Genomic DNA, 17015 nt, shown 5'->3' with positions numbered 1-17015 from the left:
TTTCATAAAAGAATCTTTTTTTTATGGTTCATCGATGAAAAAAAAAAGCAAAAAGATCTTTGATTTTCTTTTTAGATCAAAATCTATGTATCTGCTGCTAATTGATTTGATTTTGTTAGAATTGGACAAAAAATGCCAAGTGTTGTAGTTAAGTAAACTGAAGGATAAATATGGTATATAACACATAAAAATTGTTTCATTATTGTGTAAATAAAAAGCCAAATTATGTATAGTTTTTTCCTAGAAGAATGTATTGCTCCGTCCAATATTTCAATAAAAATTGATAGAAATCAAAAATAAATTATTTTTAATTAATATTTACTTGTGTAAATAAATAAATAAAAACATTATGTGCTGGACTCGGTTTAGTATCATCTCCTAGAATTATGAGACAATAATCGTAAGAAAAGGAACTAAAAAACAGAAAGCAAAAGCACCTCACCCTTGAGAGCAAGAGTGGCAAAACATAATATATCCAAACACTCACAAACTTAAGTCAGCTTCAATAAGTTCACACCACACGAGTTCAGTAGAGACATAAGGGTCGCAAAAGCAAACAATTTATTTGGCGACAAGAGTCTTGATAGCTCATACAGTCATACGAGATTTAAATAAAAGAGAGAGATAGATAGAGCTGAATCGAATCAGCAGTAGAACATCACGCGCTTCACATTATCTTTCAGAGGTGGGAGTGGTCTCACTGCAGCGTTCACGTGTGGCCCACCACGTGTGTTTCTACCACCCATACCACCTCCCCGTGCCATGCTCCCGCTAGCCATCGAACCACTGTCTGACGTCTCTGGCTCCATGTAGAACCGAGCCCTGAACGCTGCTAGATGAGCATAGTAAGCGGGCGGCACTACAAAATCCCAACAACATGAAAGAAACTCATTACTGGTCTTTCAAAAACTCCAAATCAAAAAAGTATACCATTAAAATCCAAAGAAAAACTCACCAATGGATACAGAACGAGTACATCTCGCATACCTACACAGCTCAAACAAGTTATGTTTGTATGAGTTTACGTCTGTTTCATATCTTACAATTACACAAGACATTTAAGAAAGAGCAAATGAATCTTACGTGTAACATAAGTTATTTGTCAGAGACTGGAGTCCATCTGCAGAGAAGTTGTTCTCATCCCAAAGAACGTGGTAATGAGCAGGTCGGGAAGTACCCTGTTCATGGAATTATAAGTTTTGAACACTTGAAAGAAAATCTAAGCCACACAAACATCTTTTCCATATATAGACTTACCTGAATACCAGCATGGCTACAGAGGTAAAAGTCGAACTCAGTGGGGTGACAGATTTTGGAATCCACGACGGTTCCTGCAAACAAATTACCCAAAATGTTTCAAAAAAATTCAAAGGATGAGCAGCTAATTTAGTCATACGTGAAATCCAAACCAATCCAAACTTGTCTTACCTGGTAATATGTTTCCACTTCTGTCCACTGAATTGCGGTCATTGTGATTATGAGCAAATAGTCTTGTGTGATGGCGCTTCTGCACCACCACAAACGTCACTGGTGGCTGATAACCTGCTTCCAGCGAAGCACATGCCTGAAGTGGTTCAAATAAAATCATATTTAGACATAAGATAACTATCCACAGAATTAAACACACGTCATTTGCTAGTTGTAACTCTTACCTTGCGGATGGCATCAAGCTCATAGAGCAAAACCTGATAAAACTGTCCTTCACTGACTCCATCCCTACGGAATTGTACCATACAATAATAACATATGCCTTTATAAAAGGGAAGATGTACAGTGTTAGTTAAGTATACGCCAAAAAACAAACATACCTGTAGAATATGATCCTTAACGGCTTATGACCAGTTGATCTACGGAAGGCGATAAGTAACTCCCTGTTGCAAAGTAAGGAGAAAGAGGCAATGATCTTATACAAAGAGCAACATGAAGCGAAAAGACTGATTCGGAGTAGAGTTCAAAATATCGAAACACGTACTTAATCATGCCACCGGTCATTACCCCTTTCTGCGGGTCCTTCCATTCTTTGAAGAGATCCTGAATGAGCTCCTGTCTATGCGCTTGAGCACAAACCAAGCCAGCATATTTCGTAATTTCAGGCCAGTCTTGGGAAGCGACGACCTGAAAGAAAATAAAATTAAATTTTAGAGTAATTACATCAGACCAAGGTTATGGAGAAAAAATAAAATATTCACTCTCAGAACAAGATGTTGAGAAAGAGACTTACGGCAGCAATGGACGGGCTTGAGTCCTCTCCAGGATGAGGATGTGTTACATCAGCACCAAAGATTATGGTGGGGCGATCACTGACCAGAGGAATTCGCCTAGATAAGGCATCAACAAGTACAGTATTCCTTCCTCCAACTTTGACATTAATTTTCAAAGCCACGTTAGCCATATACTGTTTGCTCATCTTAAAGACATGCTTAGTCAGGCAGCACTGAGACACAATGCCGAGTTCGGTCTCACAGATGCGCTTCAGATCACCTGCGATGGGAAATTAGAAGGGAATGACGATTAGAGAGCTCGTTTAAATGTAAAAGCAGACAATGAATGGTACTAAGACATGGCCCATACCATATAAGGATCCATTATTGTCTGGGAGAATGACAATAAGGAGATCAATCTCTTTTCCTTTAGAGAGCTTGGCCATGGCATCATGATATCGAGTTTTCAAGACTTTCTCGACTTGCTCAGGGCGAGCACTGACTGGTGGAAGGACTGGTTCCGGATTAAATGCCTGCAGGTGAAAAATAATACACATCAAGGTGGGAAAGGTTAAGAAGGCGATAAAAGTTGTGCTTTACAAAAATTACCATCCCAGAGGTGTGGCACATCTGAGCAAGTTCCTGACAGAAAGTACGTGCCAGATTGTCGGGAACTTGCCTAGAGAAGTTGACGCAGATCCAGTTGCTCACTGTACCGCCATTTATCATTTTCTGCATACACACCCACAACCATATCATGAGAACAGAATTATATGAAAAAGCGCTAGGCAGACAGATGGATAACTACTTCATCTAGTTACCTTATTCATCATATTCCACTGTCCAACTTGCGGCAGACAAGTCCCTTCCCTCCCAGAATCATGATACTTGAGCTGCAGCATAGAAAATTTAAATCATATTACCACTCTGTACTAAGCTTAAGAGTGACAGAAAGAAAATTGAAAAAATCACAAGGGAAATTAATATACCCATGGAGGAGGCAGAATTCGAGCCTCAACAGAAGCAAGGGATGCGCTTATCTTGATTCCAAACTCCTTAGCATAGGGATCGTGATCATAATCATTGAGCCCTACCGTCTACGCAATCAGAAAACACCAACACATATCAGAGATATATACATCAGAGTCTACAACAACATATAGGATAAAATATCTACAAGCTTAAACAGCTCAAGAGAATAAGATGTATTTACATAAATTGTAACTAGATAAAGGTAAGCAGGTAGCTAGTAAGAGCACAAAAGCTCCCCAACTTGGCGAAGTGCCTCAATAATCATGAACTAAAAAGGCTAGAGAGAAAAGCAAGAAGAAACATACTGTAAGTTATACAATTCATAACCAGCCTTTGCTCAACCAAATGTATATGATTTTTAAAACAAATTAAAGAGATAGACAGCAATAACGAACTAGACATCTAAATGAAAAGGATAATATAATATCCAAAACAAAGAAATATACCCGCAAGATATCTTTTTCACGTTCTTGGGGGCGCTGACAAGTCACCTTCAGAAGAGCAGTGATCTGTCTCTCGTTCAACCTTTTTGAGTACCTCTGTCCCTCAACAATCTTGCAGACCTGTACAGCAACAGAAAATTAGCATATGAAGTATTGGTCAGCTAACAGTAATTGATGACGAACTTCGAGGTTACCTCCATTGGTAAATAATTTGGCCTGTTAGAATTCCCAACTTGCAAGCATGGTAGCTGCGTGTGCTGAATGCGAAAGCCATATGTTTCGTAGAAGTATTCAACAACAGATTTCTGGGTATTTCTTTCATCCACAGGAAATCTGAAAGTACAATACAAAAAAAAATAGAAACATAAACTTCTCCTGGTTCAGCATTCACGAAATAGTAGTTCGCAAAGCTAAACAAACACTTACGTCAGTTCTCGAGTGGCCACAGCGGTCAGCCCCGAAATGCGGTACTTTCGGCGCATGTTTCCTCTATGGGTCACTTCAACCTTCACACCTCTAAGCGCCTTTTTTATCTGGCACAGAACAAGATTCGAAGTCAGTAAACACAGGAAGGTTAAGAATGCACCATTTCACTTCAGTTATGGAAGCATAACAGGAAATGACAGCTGAACCAGACCTTGACACGATCAGCATCGGATAAAGGCCGGGATCTAATATCCCTATTCAGCAACTCGCAGACAAATTCGGTAACAGGAAGTGCCTCTATGAATGCTGTAGATGACATATCTACAAAAAAAAACAAGATTGCATCACAAGCATGAGCTGGGACAACAATATAAAATTTATTATTGAAAGTTTAGTGAACGTAATGCAGAAAGCCATCGCACCAATGTTGAGGGACAAGCCCATCTGTGTGGGACGAATGCTTTGATAGAATCCACGCCAGCTCTCCAGGCCATCCCCCAATGATTGCTTTCTTCCTATATCCGGAGAATAAAATGACCGGCCCACAGGAGTATACCTCTCTCTAACATGTTAGCAAAACTAAAAGAGCTGAGCCATGTAAGCATAGCAGTTTTGAGTAAAAACATCCACTAGATGAGTGAACCTACTTTGAAGTTGGCAGCTCACGAAGAACAATGTCAAGAACCTGAAGAGCCTCCTGCGGGGCATCAGCTTGCTTCCCCTGTAAAAACAATCCTAGGTGATGTAGATCAGCACGGGCAGCTAGCTTGATCACAACTTTGAACTCCCTTTCTCGTCTGTAAAAGAAAAATATTTTTTTACTCCGAAAATTCCTTAAAAGGATAAAGATAATAACAATATAACTATATATGAACTAACCTTTGTCCCCCCGCCCCTTCTTCCTCGTCCTGAAGTAAGATTCTGAATTCTTTCGAAACAAACGGAAGCGGTCCAGCAGTGTACAGACTTTTTCGCCCATCATATGCAGGAAGACGCCTTCCAAGATGTGTTTCACGATACAAGTCAACCAACTGTTTCATCACAGCACGATTGACACCCCTTGATGTAACTTCTGGAGTAATGGTTACCTGCAAACACACAAAAACAAGACAGCATTAGATGCACTGTAGCTAAAGTATAAAAACAAGGGAACAAGCACATCAAAACTTACGTCATACTGGTGCAAATCTTTATCAGGTAACTCGGCAAAGAAGTGGTTGGCCTTTACAATGCATCGCTTGCCAATCTGTCCTTTACCAGGCCTCAGTGGAAACTTACAAGCTTTGCTGGAAGATGGAATGGGCTGGATTGCTTGGCTGGGAGCTCCTTGCTCAATAGAGAGCTGTTCAAATTCTTGTACCGGAGCAGGAGGATCCGGCATCTGAGTAGGCCTCACCTCAGACGGTGTAGGCTGAGAAGACACCGCTTGATAAGTTGGTAAGGTAGCTTGATGCAGCTCGGGAACTGATTGTCTCTGCGGCAGTCCAGCAGAGGATGCACCTCCACGGCCACCACCACGAGGAGGTCCTCCTCTTGGTCCACCGTACTGTTGGTGCTGCTGTTGTGGTGGCTGGCCTTCTCTTGATCCACCATACTGTTGCTGTGATGGTGGCTGGCCTCCTCTTGGTCCACTGTACTGCTGCTGTTGTGGTGGTTGACCTCCTCTTGGTCCACCGTACTGCTGCTGTTGTGGTGGTTGGCCACCTCTTGGTCCACCGTACTGCTGTTGCTGCTGTTGTGGTGTATGGCCTTCTCTAGGACCACCGTACTGCTGCTGTTGTGGTTGGCCATATCCACGACCACCACCACGACCTCCCGGTTGAGACTGAGGACTATAACCTCTTCCACCTTGCTGCTGTCCTGCTCCTCCTCCTCCTCCTCTCCCCTGCTGATATCCACCACCTGAGGCTGGAGCAGCATCACGGGAACCAGATGCTTCACCTCCTTCAGATGGACCATCAGTTCTCTTCTTCCTCACCATAATGAATCCTGAGAAAACAAACACTGAGTCGCAAAAACATAGAAAATCCACCTTCAGAAACCAATAAAACTACACTCATAAATATAAATTTCGACATGATTTTCTGAATGTTAAAGGAAATACAGGAAACACAATACATGTTACTTAGCAAGCAAATCAAGCAGGAAACACATTCAGAAGCCGCTCAACTCTTACAAAAAGATCAAATTTCGAAATTATTCTTAACAAATTCAACCATTTGAGAGAAAGAAACAATAGTACAATTGCTGTAAACTACCAACATTTTACCCCAAAAAAAAACTATCAACACCAGCACAAACCCTTAAAAATCAAAAACGAACGAACACACACGCACAAAGACCGCTACGATGCTACTAGATCCGATCAACGAAATCCACTAAAATCTCAACTAATCATAACAAAAAATTAAGCAGATCCACCCAATCGAGTGGACAACCTAATTATTTAGACAGATCGAAGATAGAAGCAGTGACGAACAAGCACGTTAGGACCTTGATTACCGAAAAAACGGCTATTTCACACCGGGGATGCTACGATTGACCAACCCTACTTCTCTCTGCCTGCTTTCTTCGCTCCACCTCTTTTTTTTGCTTAACGAGAGAGCAAACCAAGGGTTATCTGCTATGTCTTAATTTACGAAACTACCCTCATCGTAATTAGCTGGCGTATAATGGCGTGTCAAGTCAGGGTTGGTCTTTCGTATGCTGACCCAAGGTCGTGCCTCGTGCGACGCGACTCGTACGTGTGCAGTAGTAGCCTGTCTACCTTTACATTATTTTTATAATGCTACTTATATGCGCATCTGACGTGGAATTACACTAATAGTGTTTTAATCCAAAAAGAAACTTCTCGGAAACAACAAGACGAAACACTTTTGTCGTTTTATATACCTAACTAGCATAAAACCTGCGTAAGGTAAATTTATATGAAAATTATTTAAAAAATATTGTATAGAAAAAAAATTATATTATTGATCGAATTAATATATTTGGCTCTTAAACAATTTTTTTAAACTTTTTTTTGTTAATTACATAATTTGTTTACTAATGAACTAATCCTATTTAAAAAATAATTTTAGGTCAAAAAATTATTTATCGCATAAAAACCTAACTTTTAGGCCGAAGAATCTCATGCCTACTATTTGGTTACAATGAAATTATGTCAGCTCGGTTTTATATCATTATTTAGCAATTTAAAATTTAATTATGGTTATGAGAAGTTTACGTTCATGTGCCAATCCTATCTATCTTCGATATTTTTTTCTTTTTGTATCATTTTGGTTATTGCTCGATATAAATATTGATTTTTGATTCTCATTTCTTTCATTTATTTTGGCCTGAGATTTAGAAAATGTTTAAGATTCAAAATTATTAAAGAGATACATACTTAGATTAAGATCTGCGCCTAGTGCAGAATAAATACTTATTTTTTATTTTTCTGCATATTATGAAATAATAAAATAATAATTATATATTAAATAACCAAGAAATTAGTTACTATTATGTAATAAATTGGTGTGCACATATAAATCAAATGACTGTTCTTGTTTATTCGCAATCATTTTAGAATAAATAAATCAAAACAATCAATATTATATATCTTATATGATATATACTTAATTTTAAACGATATGAAGTATATATATATTAACATAAACACGTATTAAAATAAAATTATTTATTTATATGATTTTATTATCATTGTATCTTATTATAGAAAAAAATTTAAACATTGATCACAAAAGTTTATGTGAGACTTTTAACAGTTTTAGTAATTTATACTCGTTTTGAAAAATTCAAAATACAACATATATAAAAAAATCTAAATTTTTAATATATGATTAATGTAATTGTGTAATTTATTTTAATAGTAAAGAATTAAACAAAAATGATAGAAAACATCTTATATATTAAAACAGAAGTCACAACCTTGATTCATGTGTGATTTTTTTAAAAAAATGGACCTAATGGACATATTCCTAGAAAGTCATGTTACATTTAATCTCTAATCTTATCATTTAAATTTTGGGTCTACCATAAATTTTTATTGGGCTATCAATAATTGGATTTTAACAATATATGATCCATTGGATTTATAGATATTATAAATTAAATATATAGAATTTAATGTTGTAATACTATACCTCCATACGTTAAGTATTTAAATATTTGTCGATGTTAAATTTTAAAATTATAAAGATTTTTTTTAAATAACAAAAATCATATTATCTAACAATGATTAATCTTTACTACTCTAAACCAATGAAAACAAATTTTAAACTATATAGTTTATTTTAAAAATTAAACAAAAACTAAATGTTTAATTATTTACTCGATAATATAAATCTATGAAGCGAAAAATTTAATTTTTTAAAAACTTTCTAAATTTGTGAAATGTTACAATATCCTTTGATTTGAATAAGACAATAAAACAATATTTTACTAATCTTTTTATATATAGTTACGATTTTAATAATGAAATAATAATCCGAAAATATATATATAGAAGAAGATACAAATACATGTGAAAGTTTAAAACAATCTATTCAATGAAAAAAATATACCGTAAACTTATTATGTTTTAAAAATTGACAGACACATATATTATAATATATATCATTTTAGAATTGAAAAAAAAAATATTTATATAAACATTAATAAAAACAAAAATCTGCGCGCTTGCGCGGATCGAGATCTAGTCTTATATATTAAAACAGAAGTTACAACCTTGATTCATGTGTGATTTTTTAAAAAAATGGACCTAATGGACATATTCCTAGAAAGTCATGTTATATTTAATCTCTAATCTTATCATTTAAACTTTGGTCTACTATAAATTTTTATCGGGTTATCAATTATTGGATTTAAACAATAGATGATCCATTGGATTTATAGATAGTATAAATTAAATATTTATAATTTAATGTTGTAATACTATACCTCCATATGTTAAATATTTAAATATTTGTCGATGTTAAATTTTAAAATTATAAAGATTTTTTTTTTAAATAACAAAAATCATATTATCTAACAATTAATGATTAATCTTTAATACCTTAAACCAATGAAAAAAAAATTTAAACTATATAGTTTATTTTAAAAATTAAACAAAAACTAAATGCTTAATTATTTACTCGATAATATAAATCTATGAAGCGATAAGTTTAATTTTTTAAAAACTTTCTAAATTTGTGAAATGTTACAATATCCTTTGATTTGAATATGACAGTAAAACTTTGAATATGACAGTAAAACAATATTTTACTAATTCTTATATATATAGTTACGATTTTAATAATAAAATAATAATCCGAAAATATATATATAGAAAAAGATACAAATACATGTGAAAGTTTAAAATAATATATTCAATAAAAAAATATACCGTAAACTTATTATGTTTTAAAAATTGATAGACACAAATATTATAATATATACCTATTTAGAATTGAAAACAAAATATTTATATAAAAATAAATAAAAACAAAAACTCGCGCAACTGATCTAGTACAGATTATTAGCAAATCTTCATTATTTTAAATCATTAATTACTATATATATCATAATCACATTAGGTAATTCCGTAGGTTTTATTTAAGGAAATAATATATAATAAATAGTCACTTTGTATTATTTAATATCATATGATATCATATAGTTGGTATTAAATGTTTTTAGTGAGATATAAAAATCGAATTGGACCAACATGTTTTTCAATTTCAATGTGAGGCTGACACGTAAAACTAATTAACTACCTAATTGATTGACACATAAACAATGGGTTTTTTTAATTATTATAAAATTGAGGTTACATATTTTCAAATATTTCTCGATTAATATATAGGGGATCCTTTTTTATTAGTAGTACAATAAACATATTTTAATCTCATCTGGTTTAATACGTTTTCATAACATACCGCGACTAATCTTAACATTTTGCATTAATTTATTATTTTTGCAGTAGATACTCAGAGGGCATTGAACCATACAGACCAGTCATGCATCTATATAATCATTAAACTTATTAATTATGAATCTTTATTTATTGATATGGTCATCCTTAAAAAGAAAAACTGATATGGTCTTATTTTTAATCTGGTTTACTTAAACATGCAGATGAAGTCAGAGAGGTTGACTCCTGCTAATCTTTTTTGGTTAAAATATTAAAAATTTATACCATCATAAAGAGTTTATAATGTTGTCTTCAGTAATTTATTACAGTGTAAAAGAAACTAAAACAACCTCAAATCAAGTGAATACAAAGAAACACTAAAACAACCCCAAATCAAGTGAATACAAAGAAACTCAAAGAGTAAAGTATAAGAAAATCATCCGTAAGAGGTTGAATATGAGCATCTCCAAGAGGCCCTCAAACCTTCAAATTTTAAAGTTTTTGGCTTTCCAAAAAATTTTCAAACCCTCAAAATAAATAGTAAAACCTCAAATTTACTATTCAAACCTTCAAAACACTATTTACTTTTCAGTTTAGTCCCTATAATTTGTAACTTACATATAATTGTATTAATACTATTTTTCTTATCACTTTAGTCCTTATAACTATATTTCACTTAAGTATTCAAATAAATCTTATATATTATTAATACATAAAATTATAAATATATAAATAAAATAAAAACTAATAAAATTAATATTATTTAACATAGAATAATTATTTCTCACATAAATTATATTACATTCCTCAATATATTACAAATTAAAGATTAAAAATTCAAGCACAAATATTTTACAAGAGAGATTACCCACATAAATATTACACATATAGAATCCATATATTGATATTAATAATTAGGTAGACTTGGTCCTGAGTTTCCAAGATCGCCAAAAAATTGTCCATAAAAATTTGGTGTAGTAGGAGGTTGTTGTTGCTCTTTCCTTTTCTGTATGATTCTTGCTTGTTCAGATCGTATAAACTCTCATGTATCACTATCATCGATGGAGCTTAAATTCGTTAGTAATATTTTATTTTCTTGGTCCATCTCTTTAAGAGCTAATTTTTTTTGCTTGATTTTGTATACGAAGCTGAGTAATCTCGTAATTTTTTTCTCTACTTGTTGCACTTTCCTTTAAGAAACTAAGGATTTGCTCATTTGATGAAACCACAGTAGACATTAATGAGTTATTACCTTCATCAAGTTTTCTTTTGAGTTTTGCTTTCTTCGATCCAATGGGACGTTGTGATGAATTTGATCCACCATCATCACTACTTAAATTGATAGAAAATGAAGAAAGTCCTGGAGACTGTGATGTTGGAGAACCGATAGTTTCACCTTCATTATTTGGAATACCGACATTGACATTGTCGGAAAACTTTGGAATATCTTTCATCAAAATCCACACATGATCAAATTTGAAACCTTTTTTAGTTTTGGATCTTGCACCAATAACTTTTTTGCCTTTTCCATCTACATTTTATTAGCAAGAAATTGTCAAATTCATAACAAATATCATATAGATAAATAACATAAAATTAACAAAATATATACTTACAATGTCATGTTCAGACGCACCACTTAGATGCATATTCTCCACTTGGATAACACAACTCTTCAAATTTCTAACAGCATACAAAATTGTACACATCCTACCTTGAAGAGATCTACTACTTCTAGTTTCCCAACTCTCATATTTTGTTTCATTGTATCTTTGCTCGATTTTTTTTTTGCACAATTGTTTGAGAGCTTGGTTATTGCTAACAATTGGATCTTGTGATATTTCTAAATACACACGACATAACAGCTCATCTTCTTGTTGGTTGAATGATGAACCTCTATTTTTCCATATTTTAAAAGAGAGAAAGATATTGGTTAAAGTGTGAATTTTTTTCATTGGCTTGAATCTATTATTTATACACAATTCTAAGTAGATAAGAATCCAAATGAATGGCCACAATGAGATTTCAATTTTTTGTATATTATCTATGTATATTTTACATATATAGATAAGATAATAACAAAAAATTTCAATCCAACGGTTGATATGAAAGAAAATCTACTGAATGGTATGGATTAAATTCTGAGATTTTCTTATCTTATCTTTAGATATGCAAGATATATGGATAAGAAAATGACAAAATTTTAATCAAACATTGATGTGAAAGAGAATCAATGAAAAAGTATGAATAAATTATGAGGATTTTCTTATCTTGTCTATTGGATATGTTAGACATGTGAAGAGGAAAATGACAAAATTTAATCTAACGATTGATGCTAAAGAAAATATATTGTATGACATATATTAACTTATGAAGATTTTCTTATCTTATCTACTGAATATGCTAGACATGTGGATAGGAAAATGACAAATTTAATCTAATGGTTGATGTCAAAGAAAATCTATTGAACGACATAGATTAAATTATGAAGATTTTCTTATCTTTTTAAATAGTATTATTTGAGTCTATATAAACAATATATGCACAAAAGAAAATATCATTCTTCATCGGATCAAAGATGAATTTTAATCTTGGAAATTCTTCTTCTTTTCAAAACTCTTCCTCTTTTTTCTTCTTCGGATTCATCTGAGTTTGATCAATGGATAACAGATGACCTTGCAACAACTGAGGGAGAAGAACAAATTGCTGTCAATTTATTTCTCAACAATAATTGTCTTATTCACCAACTCAGTCAAAAAAAAAATCATGTAAGTCATCGAGGTTCCATTGCTGGCCATGCAGTTATTTATCGGGATAGAGAAAATGCTCATCGTAATTTATACAATGATTATTTCTCTAACAATCCTGTATATGGTGAACGAGAGTTCCATCGTCGATTTCGAATGTCCCGGAGGTTATTTCTTCATATTGTCAATGCTGTTAAACAACATGACAGCTACTTCAATCAAAGACGTGCTAGTTCTGGAAGACTTGGATTATCGACTCTGCAAAAGGTCACTGCTGCTATTCGTATTTTGGCATATGGTATGCCCGCTGATGCCACTGATGAATACATCAAAATAGGAGAGTCTACAGCAATCGAATGCATGAAGAAATTTTGTCGCGCAATTGTAGAAGTATTTTTAGAGTGGTATTTAAGGTCACCAACAACATAATACGTTGCCAGACTTCTCAACATCGGCCAACAACGGGGATTTCCAGGAATGCTAGGTAGTCTTGATTGTATGCATTGGAAGTGGAAAAATTTTCCAACTGCATGGGCGGGCCAATTTGCAGGTCGAAGTGGATCACCCACAATTATTCTTGAAGCCGTTGCGGATTATGATCTATGGATATGACATGCCTACTTTGGTATGCCGGGAAGCAACAACGACATTAATGTTTTGAAGTCTTCTAATTTATTTTCAAAGTTTGCTCAAGGTACCGCTCCTCCATCTAATTACACTATTCAAGGTAAAGAATACAACATGGGTTATTATTTAGCTGATGGTATTTATCCAAAATGGTCAACCACTGTCCAAACCATAAGCGATCCCCAAGGTCCAAATAAAAAGTTATTTGCAGCAAGACAAGAAGCATGTCGGAAAGATGGTAAACGAGCTTTCGGAGTTCTACAAGCAAAATTTGCAATCGTAGCGGGATCATCACGTTACTGGAAGAAAGAGGTATTGCATGATATAGTGACAACCTGCTTTATAATGCATAACATGATAATTGAAGATGAACATGATATCAACGCACCGGTAAGAGATGCAAGACCGGCACCACAAGCAACCGTTGAAATGGCAATAAATGAAAGTACTCGATTTCAAGATTTTTTAACTCGTAATCTTCAGATAAAAAATTAAGAGACTCATTTTTTACTTCGAAATGGGTTAATTGATCATATATGGGAACACTATGGAAATAACAATAGTGAGTAATTTGTATTTTTCTTTTTATGAATTAATGTGAGTTTTATATTATTATGTTATGTATTTCTGTGTTATAATAAATTGTATTTATAAATATTGTGTTTCATATTTTTAATGTGTATGTATAATTTATTTATATAAATTTTAGTGGTTATAAATAATTTATATTAAAGTTTAGGACTAAGATGCAAATTACATAAAGTTTCAAAGCTAAATTTGAAGTTTCTTCTTGGAGTACTCTACCCTCAAACCCTCATTTTGAGGATTCTCCACCTTTAAAATGAGGTTCCTTCTTGAAGATTCTCCACCCTTAAAATGAGGTTTCTTCTTGGAGATTCTCTAATGTTAATTTATCCTTGTAAACAAACTATTATCAATTAATACATTTTAGTTATCCATATTGTTTTTCTTGCACTCAATTATCTTATGTTCATTTTCTGAATATTTATAATTTCACATTTCTTTTTTAGTCTTCATAAATCCTATTCATACTCATAGACACCAAATCATGTATGTAACTTAACACCAACAAGATACTAATTAATCTCTCTCTCTCTCTCTCTCTCTCTCTCTCTCTCTCTATCTCTCTCTCTCTCTGATAGACCATAGATTTTACCCGCTTTTAGTCATGGTTAATAAGTGTTTTAATAACTAATTACTACTATATAGAGTCTATTTAGAGTATTTACAGGTTCAGGGGCCTGAACCGCGACTAAACGGCCCACTTACGATTTTAGAACATGATTGAGCCCAAGGCTGATATGACGGTCAATTTTTTATTTCGCAGGAAAAGATAAACGTCAAGTTTCCGAAGATAATCATGATGGGTGACAAAAAATGGAAAAATCCATCTCGCGAAGAATCCTGCCCAGGAAAAGGCGCAAACCGACCTAGAGAGAGTATATAAGGAGGGCTTAAGGCGAGGAGCAAGGAGGAGCTTTCTCAGAGCAAACTTAATACTTAGAGCAATTTAGGCATTTTTCCGTTTTTACTATCGAGCTGCGACTCGACTAGGTTAGAACTTAGGTGGCTAGACTAGCGAACGTACCGACAGCTCTCGTGGACTAGGATCTTACTTGTTGTTCACGTTCAAACGCGAATTCGGAAATAAGACCTCTTTGTTCTCTTTTCGCTCTTTTACGATTTATTACTTTCGACTCTTTCATATTGATTGTGTTGTGCGTGGCGCAGCAGATAACCGGGACCTTCAAGGAAAGTTAGGTTAGCTTGGCTTTCCTCCGATTAATAAATCTCGACGGTGCGAATTCCGGTTCCCACAGTTGTCGAGGAGATGAAGGACCGTCGATCGATGAAACAGCATTGGTGTCGGTTGACGGTGATCCCAGAATATGAGCTGAGCATTTTTTATGACCGCTGAAGCCCAGAAGCAACCACAAATTACCAGAACACCCTTGGACGACCTAAAACCCTATTTATGTGTTTTCTAAGCCAATGTTGACGGCTACGCTATCTAAGCTTTGTTTTATTCATTGTTATTATTTAGGAGAGAAAGGAGGAACTCTTTCGGAGTTCCTCCTGGATCTCCTTTGGTTTCTTTATTTCTTTTATCTATTCTATTCATCTATTCTTTCTAAGATTTTCTATGACAACTTCATGTCTGAAAAGATCCACCTGTTAGGTTTAGGGTTCAGATAGTTATGAGGGATTAGACCCAACAATAGATTGCTAAGTTGTGATATTCATCTTTAGGATTTTCATTAATGCATGTTTCTAGATTACCAACCTAGAACTTGCCCCAGGAGTTGTAGACATAAGTGATAGCTTGCATGTCACCCTCAATCCATCCTAATTGAGCTAAGATTGCTAGAGTAGGCGAGAGCTGATCTAGGAAGCTTAGTGAGCATATTCAATCCGTGCATTAACACTTAACCAAGAGCGTCGATCGATATTCCAATCGAATAATAGGTCGACGTTTCAACAAGTATATCGATTGGTATTCCTATAGAATAATCGATCGACATTGGTCAATAGACAAACCTAGAAAGCGAAAGCCTAATGGTTTGTTTATAAGTGTTGAGCTCTATAATATCATGCATACAACTTGTTAGGCATCTGTAAGATTATAATCCTGATTTCCAGAATAGAAACCCTAGATCTAGCAATCATCCTTCCATCAAACCCCAATCAATCAATCGAGCAATTAACTTGCTCACAAACCTATCTTTTACATTTAATCATAATCAACCTAGCTTAATCAACTTAATTAGATTTATTAGGTTACCTAGCTCCATGTGTATTCGATCTTGTACTACAACTCGACCTCTTATTTGAGAGAGTATAAATCGCTCCTTAGGGCAATTTGAGTGATCTCTCTCTCTCTCTCAATGTAAAACTCAAAACTTTTTCAGATCTTGGTCTTCCCGTACCGGTGACGGTGTTGTGAGGGACATGCCTCCTTTTTCTTCATTTATTTGTCTTTCTGGTTGGAGTTTCATATGTGGGTTCTCTCTCTTTGATGTGGCATATGGTATTTAGGTCTTCGGTGTTTTGACGTCGTCATGGTTGTTGTTTCGGTGCGGCGGCCATGCGTGCCATATCTTTAGAGGACGTGATCATGTTTTGCTTCCTATGGGCTGTGGGGTGCTCGTCAGTGCTTTGTGACATCTTAGGGTTTCCAGGTGTAGATTGGCGGTACAAGGAGGAGGCGGTGACTCGTTATGGTGGCGGTTGTGGTGAGGGAGTGGTGGTGTTGCTTGAACTGAAGGGCCCAAAGATTAAGCTTATTGTTATGAGGACGAAGACAGATTTTGAAAGGGGTTTCAGCAACGTTTGACTACGGTGACGGCAAGAGACGATCAGATTGGCACCATCATCACCTTTCTCCCTTTCCTTACCCCCTCTCAGAGAGCCTTTTTCATTTGTAGTCCTCTATTTCTGATTCTACTCTTGGGTTTTCTTAAGTTGTGATTTCTTCGGCGTTTTCGTGTACCAATCCTTCTTCAGCTTCATCTTCGCTTTGCTCTCCATAGTGGCTCTGGTAGTTTCGTCTCTTGGTGGATGTGTTCTCCGGTGGAGGTTCATGTTATAGAGTGAAGGTAAGGGTTTCCAGCTGTTGGGTTGGGCA

The 17015-nt window shown here is 34.7% G+C and overlaps 1 protein-coding gene and 1 long non-coding RNA gene across 5 annotated transcripts; both read right to left on the bottom strand.

Moving 5' to 3' along the window:
* Positions 1-423: 423 nt before the first annotated feature.
* Positions 424-6857, bottom strand: LOC106376392 (protein argonaute 1). Of its 4 annotated transcripts, none has more exons than XM_048756594.1 (22): positions 6605-6857; positions 5274-6091; positions 4982-5190; positions 4750-4899; positions 4525-4664; positions 4314-4423; positions 4103-4209; positions 3871-4009; positions 3680-3796; positions 3191-3298; positions 3023-3094; positions 2811-2933; positions 2572-2734; positions 2222-2481; positions 1973-2115; positions 1809-1871; positions 1653-1716; positions 1429-1564; positions 1258-1331; positions 1084-1178; positions 956-987; positions 424-859 (listed from the first exon to the last, which is right to left on the bottom strand). In XM_048756594.1, the coding sequence occupies exons 2-22, from the start codon at positions 6081-6083 to the stop codon at positions 645-647; spliced, it is 3330 nt and encodes a 1109-aa protein (XP_048612551.1). In that variant the 5' UTR covers positions 6084-6091; positions 6605-6857; the 3' UTR covers positions 424-644. The 4 variants fall into 4 exon arrangements, with proteins under 4 accessions (XP_048612551.1, XP_048612552.1, XP_048612550.1 ...); XM_048756595.1 differs by having other exon boundaries at positions 6596-6855; XM_048756593.1 differs by having other exon boundaries at positions 5274-6106; positions 6605-6853.
* Positions 6858-10733: 3876 nt separating this feature from the next.
* On the bottom strand, positions 10734-15352 carry LOC111207995. Its single transcript, XR_007323365.1, has 2 exons — positions 11612-15352; positions 10734-11526 (listed from the first exon to the last, which is right to left on the bottom strand). It is a non-coding gene; the product is annotated as an uncharacterized LOC111207995 (long non-coding RNA).
* Between the last annotated feature and the right edge of the window lie 1663 nt (positions 15353-17015).

Source organism: Brassica napus, chromosome C5, assembly GCF_020379485.1.
Source record: "Brassica napus cultivar Da-Ae chromosome C5, Da-Ae, whole genome shotgun sequence".
Taxonomy (NCBI): Eukaryota; Viridiplantae; Streptophyta; class Magnoliopsida; order Brassicales; family Brassicaceae; genus Brassica; species Brassica napus.
Note: the sequence above shows the minus strand (reverse complement) of the source record. Positions and strands in the feature narration are given on the sequence as shown.

Bases quoted from the DNA above. Each gene is read 5' to 3' on its own strand.
- LOC106376392 (XM_048756594.1), bottom strand. From the start codon at position 6,083: ATGGTGAGGAAGAAGAGAACTGATGGTCCATCTGAAGGAGGTGAAGCA. The intron at 4,424-4,524 runs GTGCGATGGCTT...TTTTTTTTGTAG, and splicing joins GGGCTTGTCCCTCAACATTG to ATATGTCATCTACAGCATTC. The intron at 4,210-4,313 runs GTCTGGTTCAGC...GTTCTGTGCCAG, and splicing joins CCGATGCTGATCGTGTCAAG to ATAAAAAAGGCGCTTAGAGG.